At 37.2% G+C, this 16,543-nt stretch overlaps 1 protein-coding gene across 4 annotated transcripts in view; it reads right to left on the minus strand.

Annotated features, from left to right (window-relative positions):
- SCAF4 (SR-related CTD associated factor 4) overlaps nt 1-16,543 on the minus strand; it is a 58,588-nt gene that overhangs the window by 30,407 nt on the left and 11,638 nt on the right. For all 4 annotated transcript variants that reach the window (XM_005657142.4, XM_003358925.6, XM_084991938.1 and 1 more), the window contains exons 2-7: nt 6,928-7,011; nt 5,695-5,739; nt 3,617-3,778; nt 2,429-2,564; nt 1,521-1,660; nt 715-891 (exon numbers count right to left, since the gene is read on the minus strand). In XM_005657142.4, coding sequence (XP_005657199.2) covers nt 715-891; nt 1,521-1,660; nt 2,429-2,564; nt 3,617-3,778; nt 5,695-5,739; nt 6,928-7,011 — 744 coding nt within the window. The remainder of the gene's footprint in view (nt 1-714; nt 892-1,520; nt 1,661-2,428; nt 2,565-3,616; nt 3,779-5,694; nt 5,740-6,927; nt 7,012-16,543) is intronic.

A 16,543-nucleotide genomic window follows, 5' to 3' on the forward strand; every position in this document is an offset into this window, starting at 1 on the left:
TGATGAACCCAACTAGTATCCATGAAGATGTGGGTTTGTCCCTGGCCTCACTCAGTGGGTCAGAAATCCAGACTGCTGTGAGCTGTGGTGTAGGCTGCAGCTGCAGCTCGGATCCTGAGCTGCTGTGGCTGTGGCAGAGGCCAGCAGCACCCCATCCTGGAAACTTCCATATGCCACAGGTGCAGCCCTAAAAAGCAAAACAAAAACAAAAACAAAAAACCATGAAAAGAGCTAAATTGTGACCATGTAATGGAATACTCCTAATAGGCACTCAGTAAAAATACAGATCTACATCTATTAACCTTAACAACAGAGACAAGAGGATTAAGACCAAAGCAAGCAAGTTAGAAAGTGTGTAAATATATTAAAAACACACGTTTTTATATATGTATATATACACATATATCTAATGCCCCCAAAAGAAAAGCATATACTCACAGGACACTAATTCTAAAAAGACATACAGCAAAAAATCTTTAAGCATGGGGATTAACAGTGAAATGTTCTCCTCTTTCCTTTATACTGAAAAGTTTGCAGCACGTATATATTACATTTATAACCAGGAATAACAATCAGTATGCGATGTCAGGGGGAAATCCCTCAAACCACAGAACAACAAAATGAACAATTCACAGAGAAGCTAGAGAAGGGTAACTTCTACATTCCAGGTTGAGTGATAGAAACAATGGGGTGGGTTATGTGAGAGAAGCGTACCTTGTCAAATGCAGTTTTTTGTTCAGGTGGGGGGAAAGCAGCTTTTTGTTCAGGCGGTTGTGTAGGAGCTGTCTTTAACTGAGCTGTGATAGCCTGAACCTGGGCCATTACAGCATTGTCAATGGCGGGAGACTGTGGTTTTGGAGGCTGCTGAAAAGTCTGAAGGATCTGCTGAAGCTTAAAGAATGGGAAAACTGATAAACCACGTAACAAAGTATAATCATAGTACCAAAAGTTAAATTACTTAAAAAGTCTTAAAGGTGACTCAAAACAGCACAGGCACAGAGTAAACTGGAAAAAGGAATCCACCTTTTTGGAATGGTTAAGCTCATCCATGGCTGTGAATGAAATATATCAGGGATACAATGTGTGTCACTTAAGGTTTAAAACGTATGCTGAAAACCCCAATAGTAGAAGATGATGGTCAGAGAGAACAGAAAATACTCTGAATTGTGCACAAGGTAAATATGTTTTCTAAAAAAAGGGTAAAAATTCAAGTCCAATCCAAATAATCTTGAAATCAACTGGAAATGTTAGAATTATGAGCAATAATACCAGACACACTTAGCACTTCTGCAATTCCCTCCAAGGATACTTGCTATTGCTCAGGGTGCTGTTCCCGTTTCTCACCTTTCCCACGTGCCCTCTATTATCACTATGCATTTATTTACCTTCCAAGTGAAGGCTTTCCTAGTTGAAAGTAGAAATATTTCCTCCCCATACAGTGCTCATTAGTTAGGGATGAAAAATAAAAACAGACAATAGTACCTAACTGCAAACAATTCAACCTTTGGTAAGTAGTTTACCTGTTGACCTTGAGTTGACTGAAAGAGTTGGGCCACAGCAGCAAATGCATCAGAGCTGGGCAACTGTGGTACAGTTGGTACGGAGTTTGTAGTGGCTTGTGGAAGTTCAGAAGAAACTTTAACTGGCGGCGGAGGTGAACCTTAAAAAGAAAGATCATTAAGGCCTAAGAAAACATTAACCTATAAATATTTTTCCCCACTCTTGTTTGGCCACACCTGTGGCATATGGAAGTTTCCGAGCCAGGGACTGAATCTGAGCTGCAGCAATGCCAGATCCTTAACCCATCTTGCAGGGCTAGGGATTGAACCCATGCTAGATCCTTAACCTGCTGCTTCACAGTGGGAACGTCTTTAAATATTTTTTAAACTCCACTAAACTTCTTTACTGAAGTAATACTTCATTCAGTTTAACATAGAGTGAAAATATAGATTATTGTATTACAGTCTATACTATAGCAAGCATGAAAACTGTTATTAGAAATAAGAATTATGCAGAGTTCCTGCCAAGGTGCAGCAGAAATGAATCTGACTAGGATTTGTGAAGACGTAGGTTCATTCCCTGGCCTTGCTCAGTGGGTTAAGGACCCAGTGTTGCCGTGAGCTGTGGTTTAGGTTGCAGACTCGGCTCGGATCTGGTGTTGCTGTGGCGTAGGCTGGCAGCTACAGCTCCAACTAGACCCCTAGGCCTGGGAACCTCCATATGCTGTGGATATGGCACTAAAAAGCAAAAAAAAAAAAAGAAAGAAAAAGAAATAAGAATTATGGAAAGAAAACCATTATCTTCCAAGATATAAACTCAAAAGTTTCCTTCTTATGGAAAAATTCCATCACTATAAATAGACTCCAAATACCTAAATGCACAAAAAAATTATACCATTTTCTGAGCTCAAAGATACATGCGATCATACCTTCATTATTAGTAACATTTTCTGCAACGGGGGCGGCATTACTGGTTCCTGCCGCCATGTCCAAGAGAGGCTGAATAATTTCAATTTTGAATACTCCATTTTTTTGCCAAAGGTTCAGTACACGAACAATTTTACTCTGTTATATGTGAGAAAACATGAATACATAATAAATACTTGCACGAATAATTTATCACACCTCTTTCGAGAAGGGAAAAAAAAAAAATCCTAGGCTATTATTTCCATACTAGATCTGTTTCATAAACAGAAAAAAAATAATCTATCATCAGAATCTCAACTGACCTGGTTAAACTACTCTAGCAAGCCTTTCTTCAGTAGTGTAACCCACAGAAAGAAATAGAAGGCAAAAAAAAAAAAAAAAAAAAAAAAAAAAGATGAAAAATGATATAACCTAGAGAAAGAACCATTATCTTAGAGAAGTGAAAAATTTTTTCTAGGATGATTAAATAATTAAAATATTTAAGACACTGGTCTGTAATTATTAGGTAAGTTGTTTTGTGGATCAGTAAATCTTAAGGCAATCCAGAGAAAATATGTTATTCGTGGATATAAACTCTCATCTACTCAAGGAATGATCTTCTTTTCTCTTGTATCTTTTTCCCACAAAAGCATTCCTCCAAGAATATAAATACAGAATCCATAACACTCAAAATTTATACACCATTTGTTAAAAAAATCTCTAGTCTCCATTACTGAGCTTACCAGTGTATCTCTCCCACCTGTTAGAGTTCAGTTTTCATGTCTATGTTTTATCTTTGTAAAGAACACGCCAAAACCAGCTATATGTGTGAGGAATTAAATACTGTAGTCTGACTGCTAATGAATACCATTTATGCTCTAGCATCTCTAAATGCTAGAGAAAGCCATCAATTATTGGTCCTTCCTTCCTCTACTGCAGAATTTTCTTTGCCACTCAATCACAAGAAATCTTTCCAACAATGTTTTTTTTAAAGCAAGATGGTGTTCCTTTTATATTTCAGCAGTGTAATATTCTTAAAGGACTTTATAAGGAAATAAATGAGATGAAAAAATGCTCACGTTCAGAGAGCATTACTTGATTTTCTTTCTAGTAATATAGCAGGCTTCAAATATCTAACATACATTTAAATAGATGTAAGTAAATATAAAAATAAAGCCAAAAAGATACAATTTTAAAATTATGAACTATACCTTATCTTCAGATGGACAAAGATATAAATATTGGAATGTGGCAGTTATGTTTTTAGAGAATCTTGGCCCAAAAACATCTTTATCAGTTCCAAACTGATGACGAGACTGTCGCACAATTGAGTCAATTACATATAATCCTGGAACCTTGTATTCTGGTTTACACTACGAAGATAAAAATATAAAGTCAATGTAAGAAAAGCTAATCATAATATTACACTCATTAATTTCACTTTTATGAAACTGTATAATACAATAATTACTTCTATTTAGACAGTACTTAAATGTTTAGTTCTCTTAACAGCTCGCCTGTCAAATTTCCCACAGGTCTGTACAGAACTGTCATTCTCTTGATACTTCAGACCCCCAATATTTCACTTTTCTGATTCCTTTACCTCCCCGTACACAACCTCCCAGAATCAACATTACTTTACTATCCCAAGCTACAAATCCATTTATTATGGATAAGTCTCTAATTCATCCTGCTCAAAAAATTATACCTTTGAAATTATCAAAAAGATAATCTTAACATATTAATTTTAACTTTATTAAAGTATAATACCAAAAAAACAAAAACTAAAAGGAAAGTTCATTTCTAGTCTTTCAAATTGGCAAGATAAAATGTAAAGAAATAGACATCTACATACAATTCTGGTGGTACAACCTTTATGAAAGATGATTTAGCAATAAAAGCAAAAGCCTTATTTGATCCAACAAGTCTACATCTAGAAAATTATCCTAAGGAAAACAAGATGCCTCTAATTTTTTCCATAGGGATAGCCAATGAAGTAAAATTTCCAACAATAAGGAACTGGCTGAGTAAATCATGAAAACGTGATAAAATACTTTGTTGATGTTTATGATAAATTCAGTAGAAAAAGCAGGTTATCAATCAGAATGTCTCCATTCTTCCTTTCAGAAATATACACGTACATACTAAAAATGAGTAGATCCAAATGTAAATATTCATAGTACCTGGGGCAGTGGCACAAAAGTCATTTTAATTTTTCCATTTTATTTACTTATTTATTTATTTACTCACTCATTCATTCTTTTTAGGGCTGCACCTGCAGCATGGAAGGTCAAATTGGAGCTGCAGCTGCCGGCCTACCCATCAGCCACAGCAATGCCAGATTCGAGCTGCGTCTGTAACCTACACCACTGCTCATGGCAACGCCAGATCCTTAAACCACTGAGTGGGACCAGAAATTGAACCTGCATCCTCATGGATATTAGTTGGGTTCATTACCACTGAGCTACAATGGGTACTCCTCCATTTTATTTATTTGTACTTTGATCTGCTACTATGAAAACCTTTACTGACTATTCTTTTTGGTCTGGCTGGAGCTCTAACTCCTATCTCTCTCTCAGTAATCAAAGGCCATGGACCAGAGACATTTCCACACATATTTAATTTTTTGGCCATGCCTGCAGCATAGAGAAGTTCCCAGTCTAGGGACTGAACTTATGCCACAGCATGACCTAAGCCATAGCAGTGACAATGCCAGATCCTTAACAGCTAGGCCACCAGGGAACTCCACTGCATACATTTATCAGTGTGACTACCTAGCATAGCTTAGATCGAGGAGAATACAAAGATGTCTAAGTCTCCATTCTCAGTTCTTTACTGAGACAGATGTGTGCTAATCACAGTTAGAAAATAACATAATTGTAGAAGTGAAAAATGATTTAATCATGATGGGAGCAGTGAAAAGTTGGGAAAACTTTACAAACTGATTTCATGTGAAGCACGCCAAGATGAGTTAAATGTCAACAGAGTAGACAGAGCAAAAGGGAGAAGAGGCACATCAGGCTCAGGGAAGAATCCTATCCAGCAGACAAGAAAGACAAGAAACTCAGTTGTTGAATGCCTACCTCATAGTAAATGTTCCATCAATAGTACTGCTATAAATTTTTGTTTTGTTAGAAAACAAAAAACCAAAAAACTCTAATGTTACAAAGAACTTCTGGTGACAAATTTTTTTGTAGGGTGGCTTTAGAAGCAAGCATCCACATTATAATTTACATAGTAAATTACAAATACTTAAGCAAAACGAGGTAATAATCAAATGGATATTTACCTTTTTGATGAACTTTTCTACTATTTGAACTACATGCTTATAAAGCTGAAAAAAATTAAAAGAAAATCATTATCCAGTTTACACACTCCTACATTCACTGTAATTAGAAAATACTTTAAAATCTTAAAATTTGCACAATTTGAGTAATTCTCAAGATAGTATTGACTGAATCATGAGAAATAATCCATAGTCAACAACTGAAAAAAAAAAAAAACAACTTAAATCAGGAAAAAATGAAAACAGAAAAAACTATAAAAAAACCCCAAACAGAAGTTGTTTTTCTCAGATTTTTTAAAAATAAATCTTCATAAAACAGTTTATCAGGTAACTTTATAAGAGGGATGAGGAGTTCCCGTGGTGGCGCAGTGGTTAACGAATCCGACTAGGAACCATGAGGTTGCGGGTTCGATCCTTGCCCTTGCTCAGTGGGTTAACGATCCGGCATTGCCGTGAGCTGTGGTGTAGGTTGCAGACACGGCTCGGATCCCGCGTTGCTGTGGCTCTGGCGTAGGCCGGTGGCTACAGCTCCGATTGGACCCCTAGCCTGGGAACCTCCATATGCCGCGGGAGCGGCCCAAGAAATAGCAACAACAAAAAAGACAAAAAAAAAAAAAAAAAAAAAAAAGAGGGATGAGAACAAGAGAACTGGGACCAAATGATGCAGTTTTTTTTTAAAGTGACTCACTTATTTAGGCGTCATCTTGGTAAGACATTTAATTTAATGAAGACTAAGGTTTTTTTAAAAAAAAAATCAAAATGAAACAAATATTCTGCTAATTTAAAAAATTAAATGAAAAAAAGGATAAAAAAAAAAAAAAACCCAAACAATTCCGGTCATTCTGCTTTATTTCAGCAAATTCAATTTTTTAGTGCCACACACAAAAAAGTTAATTATGTGAGGTGATGGGTTTGTCAATTCGCTTAATTGAGGTAATCATTTCATAATGTACATGTGTATCAAATCATGTTCCATTATATTACTAAATTTGTCAATTACACCTCAATAAAGCTAAAAAATACAAAGGGGAAATACTAGCAACAACAACAAAAAACACATTTTGAAATATGTTACAGTACAGATGCACCATATTGTATTATTATGTAGAAAACCTGCTTAGTGCTCTTTCACTCAGGCCTGAACTAATTCACAAGATAAATGCTCATGTTTAACAATAACATCTTCAAAATTTCAAAAACGTTTTTAAAATTAAGTATTATGTATTTTACTCTTACCTTAATAGCTTTAATAGCAGCTTTTGTGATGAGAATCATTTTGGCTCTAGAGATGGGAGGTTTCATATCCATAAGTGAAAAGAGCTTAAAAATCAAGCAAAAAAAAACAAACAATGTTTTAATTAAAAGCAAAATTAGAATAGCTCCTGTTGTGGCCCAGTGGGTCAAGGACCCAACACTGTCTCTGTGAGAATGTGGGTTTGATCCCTAGCCTTGCTCAGCAGATTAAGGATCCCGTGTTGCCACCAGCTGCAGCCTAGATCACAGCTGCAGCTCTGATTCAACCCCTGGCCTGTGCCACAGGCACAGCTGTAAAAAATAAAGTTGGAGGTTAATCCATCAGTTCTATAAATATATTTATATTAACTAAAAGAATAATAAACTTTGGAACCAAGTTTAACAATCTAGTTAAGAAAAGCCCAGAGCTTTCCTAGACACTAGCATCACTACTTCGAAAATATAATGATCATGCTACAAGAGGCAAAAAAGGGAGGAAAAAAAAAAAGGTAAAAGGCAAGAAACTTACAAAATCTGTAACAAAAAATTGTAAGACTTTACTGAAGGAGTTCCTACTGTGGTGCAGTGAGTTAAGAATATGACTACAGCAGCTTAGGTCCCTGCAGAGGTTCCAGTTTGATCCCCGGCTCGGATGTGGTGTTGCCCCAGCTTCAGCTCAGATTCAATCCCTGGCCTGGGAACTTCCATATTCTGAAGATGTGCCCCCAATAAAACAAATAAAACAAAAAAACTTTACTGAAGAACTAAAAATGATTTGAATGGAAACAAACACATGTTCCTGTACTGAAAATAGCAATGGTGTGACTCAATATTTAACATTTCAATTCAAACCTCACTGAGATCTTGGAGAACTTCAAATAATTCTATAGTTCTTTTGAAGAAACACATTCATCTTACATCAGGCAAGAAATTTAACATGCCATTATAGAGCACAAATTCACAATTTCTTTTTTCTTTTTTTTTTTTGGTCTTTTGTCTTTTAGGGCTGCACTGGTGGCATATGGAGGTTGCCAGGCGAAGGGTCTAATCAGAGCTGTAGCCGCCGGCCACAGCCACAGCAACGCCAGCTCCTCAACCCACTGAGTGAGGCCAGAGATTGAACATGAAACCTCATGGTTCCCAGTCGGATTTGTTTCTGCTGCACCATGCCAGGAACTCCCGAATTCACAATTTCTTGATTTAGTCAGGAATAAAAATGACATCATATTTAATAAATCTCACTACAGTAAGTCTCCCATGAGACTTGAGCACACATGGATTCTCCTTCCCCCTAAAGTTTAAATTGAACCAAGACATAATGAGAGCCCACAGAGGGTTATAATGATACATTTCTGAAATTAAGAAGCTTATATCTAGTTTCTTAAATCCTTGTTTTTGTCTTCTTTTAATCATAGGTACATACATACTCTTCTAAAAATACATTCTGAAATAAAGTTCCACGGCTTCCTGAGCATTACCAACTTTATGTATCATATATCCATTACTTTAAAACATTTTTTTTGCCTTCTTAGGGCTGCACCCGAGGCATATGGAGGTTCCCAGGCTAGGGGCCAAATCAGAGCTGTAGCTGCCAGCCTACAACACAGCCACAGCCACATGGGATCCAACCCACATCTGCGACCTACACTACAGCTCACAGCAATGCTGGATCCTTTAACCCATTGAGCGAGGCCAGGGATCAAACCTGGATCCTCATGGATGCTAATCTAGTCAGATTCGTTTTCACTGAGCCATGACAGGAAATCCCTAATTTTATTATTTCAATGATGGAATCCCTAGGACACAGACCACCTTTACTAGACCACTACTAAATGGTTAGCCTAAAGAACACAAGCCTCTTTTCCCAGAATAAACAAGCCTACCTGGTAACATATCTTAAATTCTCTGGCAACAGAGAATTTTTACAGCTTTTCAAAACTACAGATATAATGGGACTATAAATAATGGTAACAGTAATTTTAGAAAAAGTATTCAATGCCAAATATAATCAATATAAGAATCAGATACGTACTCTGTTTAAGAAGAGGAAAGGTAGAATTTTTCTGTAAATAATACTAAGATACAGAAAGTGGGAGAAACCCAAAGATATTAACACAGAAATTAGTTGTTTTTTTCTTTTTAGGGCCGCACCCACGGCATATGGAGGTTCCCAGGCCTAGGGGTTCAATTGGAGCTACAGCTGCTGGTCTACAGCACAGCTCATAGCAGCGCCAGCTCCTAGCAGCGCCAGCTCCTTAACCCACTGAGTGAGGCCAGGGATCGAACCCTCAAACTCAAGGTTCCTTGTCGGATTCGTTTTCCGCTGCTCCACGACGGGAATTCCAGAAATTCAGTTTTTAAAGAGGGATTAATCTAAACAAATACGGTCATGATTATTTTATTTACCAACAAAATAAAAATTCTCCTTGAGAAAAAATGCTCATTGAAAAACAATACTCTTTGAAATTGTATAAGCCAATGAGAAACTAAGAAACAATCTGAAATATTTCAACTTCAATACAAATTTTAAAAATATCAACAACTGCCTGAAATATAAAGCATACATTTTATAATAAAAGGGTATATTCTGCCCAAGCTCATAATCCTTAAGTTAAAAAAGTCATTGAGACGGTTGTTTATTATCACTGTTCTATTTCCTTCCTAAAGAAGAGAAAGGGAAGGCAAAAAAGTTTATATACTTCCTGTATTAAAAAACAGCCAATTGAGCACACAAGACAAACCAGTGTATCTGTTTTTTTGTTTTTGGTCTTGTTAGGGCCTCATCTGTGGCATAGGAAGGTTCCCAGGCTAGGGTCGAATCAGAGCTGCAGCTTCTGACCTATACCACAGCCATAGCAACACTGGATCCATCACCCACTGACTGAGGCCAGGGATCGACCCCACGTCCTCATGGATGCTAGTCAGATTCATTTCCGCTGAGACACAATGGGAACTCCCAGACCAGTGTTTCTGGTGAAACACTCCACAGTCTATATTTAAATCATAATTTATTTAAAATTTAAATACAGGCTATATCATACAGTAGTATAACCATCATTTAGGCAACAGACCAGCAGGAGAGTCTTCAAGTGTTACCATCTAAGAGACAGAGGAGTTCCCACTGTGGCACACTGGGTTAAGAACCTGACTGCAATGGCTCTGATGGCTCCAGAGGCACTGGCCTGGCAACACAGCTGCAGCTCTGTCTGATTAGATTCCTGTCCCAGGAACTTAAATATGCCACAGGCACAGCCATCACAGAGAGAGAGAGAGAAGGGCATTTATTCCATGAAAGAAGGTATAACTCAGAAGAGGAAGGAAACAGCACTGAGTGCCTATGTACAAGGAAGAATTAAGTTTGATGGTGCATTATTTCATTTAATCATATTAACAACTAATACAGATTGTTACACCTATTTTGAGATGATACCCCAAGGCGATACATCTGTTTTGGGGTGATGCCCAGCAAATGGGTCTGGACTAGAATTTTTTGTTTTTCAAGCTCATTATTTTGTTTTTAATAGCATACTCGCATTATAGAATGCTGCTTATTGACTAAATAATGCAGAGACCATTAACTACGATGGGGAATACCAACAAAATATCTGTGCCTGTCTATATGTACAATGTATTGATTCACGGATAATGATGAGACATACTGAATTTAATTTGGGATGCCTACTGAATATCTAGGCAGAGATTCAGCAGAGACTGGAATACGGATCTTGAACAAAGAGAGGTCCAGGCTAGAAAATGAAAGGTCACAGAATCAAAGCCATGAGGATGAGTAAGAAGGGAACCAGGAACATACAATTAACTAGCCTATACCAGAAACTTCAATGTGGTACAGAGAAGGGGGCCGCATAAATGAACACCAGGAAGAACACCAGAAATTAAAGATATTTACTAGCAAGATCAAATTAGTTTGTGTATATGGAATGACAGGTATATCATCTGCAACAGCTCGATAAACATCAATAGGTGCAGCACTCTCCCTGCTATCACAGCTCTGTATTCACAATGTAATCTGTCAATGAAAACAAACATATAAAAACAGCAGAGAAACCATCCAATTCTCTTCTATAGAATAATAGCAGCAATAGGCCCCAAAAGGTACAAAACCTCCTTAGAAAGCCTCGGTAAGAAAAACATACTTGCCAGCAACAGTTGACAACAGTTTGTCTTTTTGCTGTCACTAGCTGAATGACAATTAGAAAGTCTAAATATGAACAATGCCCTACTGGGTGCCTGTTATACAAAGTATTCTAAAAATTCTGAAGAATTACTCATCATGATCCCTTATATCAACAAAGAATAGTTTCAAAGGAAAATAAGGAACGAGCATATTTGGCCCATGACACCTGCAGAATTCAGTGTTTGGGGGTTAGTCAAAGTAATGACACTCTGCCATTTACCAACAGTGTAAACTTTGACTAGTTAACCTTTTCTAAATTTCAAGGATTTCTGAAATCTGAAAAAGGATTAATAGTGCTCACTTCACCTCAAACGGTTGTTAGGATTAAATGAGATAACATACATAAATCTCTTATTAGCCTGGTACCTGACATATAAAGGGCTCAGTAAATGCTCTGGGAATCTTGGCACGCACACCTGGAGTTTAATTTTTTATTATGGCTTACCACAGTATCTTTTTTGCATTACATATGCTATTCAAGTGCTGCATTCAGAGAAATCTTTTCTATATTGAAAATGTAGCATATCAAAGAATTTTAAAGCTGCACAGTATCTTAGTACCTAATCCAGTACTGATAACAAGGTCAGAACTGTTTTCACAACATATCTGGAAGACTCCATAATAGTCAGGCTTAGTAACTCTTAACTAAACAGCTCCTATGGTAGGGCACTCTTCTTTGTACTGACCCCAAATCTCCCTTCTGATAACCTTCCCCGTCCTGTTCTAGTTCTGCCTCTGGAGCACAGAACAATAGCGATCTTTCTTTTGATAAGATATTTAAAGCATGTCTCCCTCTCTCTTATCTTCTACTATTAGGTAAATGACTAGACCTAACAACTTTCCTGGCTATTTCAAGTAAGATATCCCCAAATAAACAGGGTCCAGATACATTCCTATGGAATCCAGTGGACTGTCTTTTGCGTTAGTTTCTTATTCGTGAAGTAACATATTATCAAAAACTCAGTAACTTAAAACACTTCTGGAGGTTAGAATTTCACTAGTCTGAAATCAAGTTGTTGGCAGGGCTGCCTTCATTATGGGTGTTCTAGGTCAAAATTTATTTCTTGTCTTTTCCAGCTTCTACAGGGTGCCTAAATTCCTTGGGCTCACAGCTGCTTCTTCCATCTTCAAAGCTGGCAGCATCTTCTTCTTCCTAATCTCTGCTTCCACTGTCACATCACTTTCTCAGACTCTCCTGCCTTTCTCATGCAAGGACCCTTGGGGTTACACTGCATTCATTTGGTTGTTGCAGGATAATTAACCCAACTCAAGACCTCTAATCTCATCTGCAAAGTCTCTTTTGCCATGCAAGAAAACATTCACAGGTTCTAGGACTCAGAACACAGAACCTGGAGCAGAGGAGAGATCATTTATTATTTTTAAAAAAACCGTGCTTAATTCATTAATTTGTATTTATAATCAATCTGAAGCTCTCAGATTGTTTTCACTGGAATCTTCATCAAAACTAGACTTTCATGTTGACTTTATGTTGGTTTCTGAAAGTCCTTTTAATCTATTTAGGTAGTATGGAAATCATTTTCTGCTATTTGAGGTAGCAGCTATTCCAATCAGCTTGTAAATTTCATGAACCTGCTTTATACAGCTTCTTTCAACACAATGGTTTTTTAAAATAAAATTAAAAAGAACAAGAACTTGTAGGATGACCTTATCTGATATTCCCTGGGCACTACTGATCAGCTAAAACTCACTTAATACTCTCTCACCCAGTCTATATTTTTCTATTTTATTCATGATGAAATCATGACAAATATCCTTCTGAAATATGTGGTTTAGAGTTCTCACTAAAGACAGCTTAATTTACAAAAGAAAAAAGTTTAATTTGGTCTTTTGTAAACTGTTAGTGAATTTGTTCCCCTACTTTTTCCCCTTAAACTTTTACGTATTTACTTTCCTTAAACTTAGTTTATAATGAACTATATTGATTACATTCAGAATTCCTTCTTTTGCTATTATGACCTCCATGATGACAAATTTTGCCATAAGCTGTTATTTTTTTAAAATAAATTTTATTGGAGTATAGTTAGTTGTGTTAGTTTCAGATGTACAGCAAAGTAAATCAGTTACACAGATACATATCTGTTCTTTTTCAGATTCTTTCCCCATATACGTTATTACACAGTATCTTAAGCTCCTGTTATTAATAATTACAAAGATTAATTTAAAGAAAAAATATGAACAGCTTCTAAAAGGAAATACATAGACTCAGAGTGACAGGCTGATACTCAAATCTCCCTTATGAGAGACAGAGACAACAAAGTGTTTAATTTTAGTCTTCTTTCCTCTTTCATTCAACTCAACAAATCTGATACACTGGCTCTCACCAAATGTAGAGTTAAAGCCAACGTAACTTAAATGTTTACTGGCAACTTTTCAGAAGTACACGTTAAATTTAACAAAAGAAAATTAGGGGAAAAATCTTTTAAGATCATCATCTCTGCAAAGATGCTTTGTCCATTTAATTACAGTCTGAAGACAGCTCCATAAAACACTCAGCGCTAGAACAATTAGGTAAGGGATAATTTACAATCCTTCTTACCCAACCTTTCATTTCTTGCCTTTATGTACACTTGACCAAAGGTTTGTCTGAGCTAATACTTTCTTAATATCGGAAATTTAATGTGATGGGAAGACAGGGAGACGGAGATGAGGTGTGGGAGGGGAAAGGAGCTGCAAGCCGAGCACCACCATGCCACTCTAACTGAAAGCAGAACACTGTGTACGAATTAATCAATAACATGTAAATATAGTATCTCTACACAATAAAACTGAAAACTGTACAGAGGAGAGTAACAAAGAGAACCCCAAACTAATTAATAAACATAATAAACACAGGAAAAAAAGTTCAGTCAGAAGGTACCCCCCCCCAAAAAAGGTACAAATGAAGACAATAAACTACAGCTCTTCAGTTATCTAATTGGCATTCGTGTAGATTAGATTAGCATAAACCAAAGAAAGCACTCTGCTGATGAACTAAAGGGCAAGTTTTAACTTCAAAGGGAACTTGAAAGCTATATATCGAGAACTTAAAAAGCCCGTATCTTTTATTTCTTTGCTTTTTAGGGCTTTTTAGGGCTGCACCTGTGGCAAATGAAGTACCCAGGCCAGGGAGTGAATCAAAGCCGCACCTTCTGGCCTATGCCACAGCCATAGCAATGCCAGATCTGAGCCGCATTTGCGATCCACGCTGCAGCTTGCGGCAATACTGGATCCTTAGCCCATTGAGCAAGGCCGAGGATCAAACCCGAATTCTCATGGATACTAGTTGGGCTCATAACCTGCTGAGCCAAAAGAAGAACTCCAGAAGTCCATTATCTTTTAAATCATTAACAATTCCATTTCTAGAAATTTATCTAAAATTAGATGTTTCTAAATCTTCCAACATGACCATTTTAAAATTAGAAAAAAATTTATGTGGAGTTCCCACCGTGGCACAGCAGAAACGAATCTGACTAGGAACCATGAGGTTGCGGGTTCAATCCCTGGCCTCATTCAGTGGGTTAAGGATCTGGCATTGCTGTGAGCTGTGGTGGAGGTCGCAGATGTGGCTCAGATCTGGTGTTGCTGTGGCTCTGGCACAGGCTGGTGGCTATAGCTCTGATTAGACCGACAGCCTGGGAATCTCCATATGCCACGGGTTTGGCCCTCAAAAGACCAAAAAAAAAAAAAAAAGAAAAGAAAACAAAACAAAACAATGCATGTTATTAAAAAGATCTGGTAACCATATATAAAATTTCCAAAACACAGGAGTTCCAGTAGTGGCTCGGTGGAAATGAGTCTGACTAGCATCCATGAGGACACAGGTTTGATCCCTGGCCTCGCTCAGTGGGTGTTGCCGTTAGCTGTGGTGTAGGTCACAGACTCGGCTCAGATCTGGCGTGGCTGTGGTGTAGGCCGGCGGCTATAGCTCCAATTAGACCCCAGCCTGGGAACCTCCACATGCTGCGGGGGGGTGGTCCTAAAAAGACAAAAAGACAAATAAATAAATAAATAAATATATAAAATTTTGCTCTTAAAAATAAAAAGGTTTGCCCTCTTAAATCTTTATAACTGAAGCCTTTGTGCACATAATACCCAACTATGTGAAATCACTGTCTTAAATATATTTCTGACATATGTGAATTAAAGAAAGCATCCTTTACTTACTTATACATGATTTAACTCCCACGTAAATTCTACTTACTTTCCAAGAGTCAAATTCTTTGAAACCCAAATGTTTAACCAATTTTCCACTTGCTTAGAGGAATGCATGGAGAGAAAACAAGCCTGGTATTAATACAAAATATTTATAAGACAGAGCAAATTGCATGGCTCTTTAAAATAGAGGCAGGAAAAAAAACTACAGTGTCTGCTCTTATACAGCAGGGTTTTTAGTTTGACGTAAACACTACGAAATAGTTCCATTTATTTCTCCATAAAATTCACTTTCCAGATTTCTAAAGATTTCAAACCAGATATTTTTACAAACAACAAAGCTGCACATAATACTCTTGATTTTAAAAAAATTTCATTTCTTCCTACATTCCTTTACCTTTCTACATTTCCCCCACAAACCTGTCAGTTTTTCTCCCAGTCCTAGAACTTAGAAATGCTTTACAAAATATACATAATGCAAATTTACTTTACTCCTAGCTCCAGAATTTAGAGAAATGCTTTACAAAATTACACACAGTGCAAAATGCTGTTAATATTAAGTATCAAACCACTTTTAGGTTAACTATGTTTCTATGTGCATTAAGAAAACAGAATATAGCAATATCTCAAACAGTAGCTTAAACTTCACCTGCATTATTTCCCACTTTTTAATTATATCATCAACCCCAATTCCATTACCATTTGCTGCTGGCAGAACTAATTTTCTAAATAGTTAATATCTAACAACTCACTCTATAAAGTATGCCCTAATTTATTCTTTCTTTTTTCTTTTTCCGCCACACTCGCAGCATATGGACCAGGGATCAAACCCAAGCTGCACCTGCGACTTAGCTGTGGCAATACCAGATCCTTAACCCACCGTGTCACAGTGTGAACTCCAACCCTAACTTATTCTTCATCTAAGAGTAACTCCCTTAAGTTCCAAGGGTCTACCCTTCACTCAAACTTTTTACTTTAGAACAAAGACCACCTCCCCCTCATCAGGACATTTAACCTGTTCATGTCCACTTACTACAACAGGTCATCTTTCTTTTTAGGGTCACATCCTCGATCCAGACTAGGGGTAGAAATCACAACTCTAGCTGATGGCCAGACCCACAGCAATGCCAGGTCTGAGCTGTCTGAAACCTACACCATAGCTCATGGCAAGGCCGAATGCTTAACCCACTGAATGAGGCCAGGGATGGAACCCACATCCTCATGGATACCAGTTGGGTTCTTAATGGGAACTCTCTACAATAGATAATTTTC

The sequence above is a fragment of the Sus scrofa genome, chromosome 13 (assembly GCF_054392235.1).
Source record: "Sus scrofa isolate SSC_HxYL_T2T_F1_AM1 chromosome 13, Sscrofa_HxYL_maternal_Yorkshire_Landrace_v2.0, whole genome shotgun sequence".
Classification (NCBI taxonomy): Eukaryota; Metazoa; Chordata; class Mammalia; order Artiodactyla; family Suidae; genus Sus; species Sus scrofa.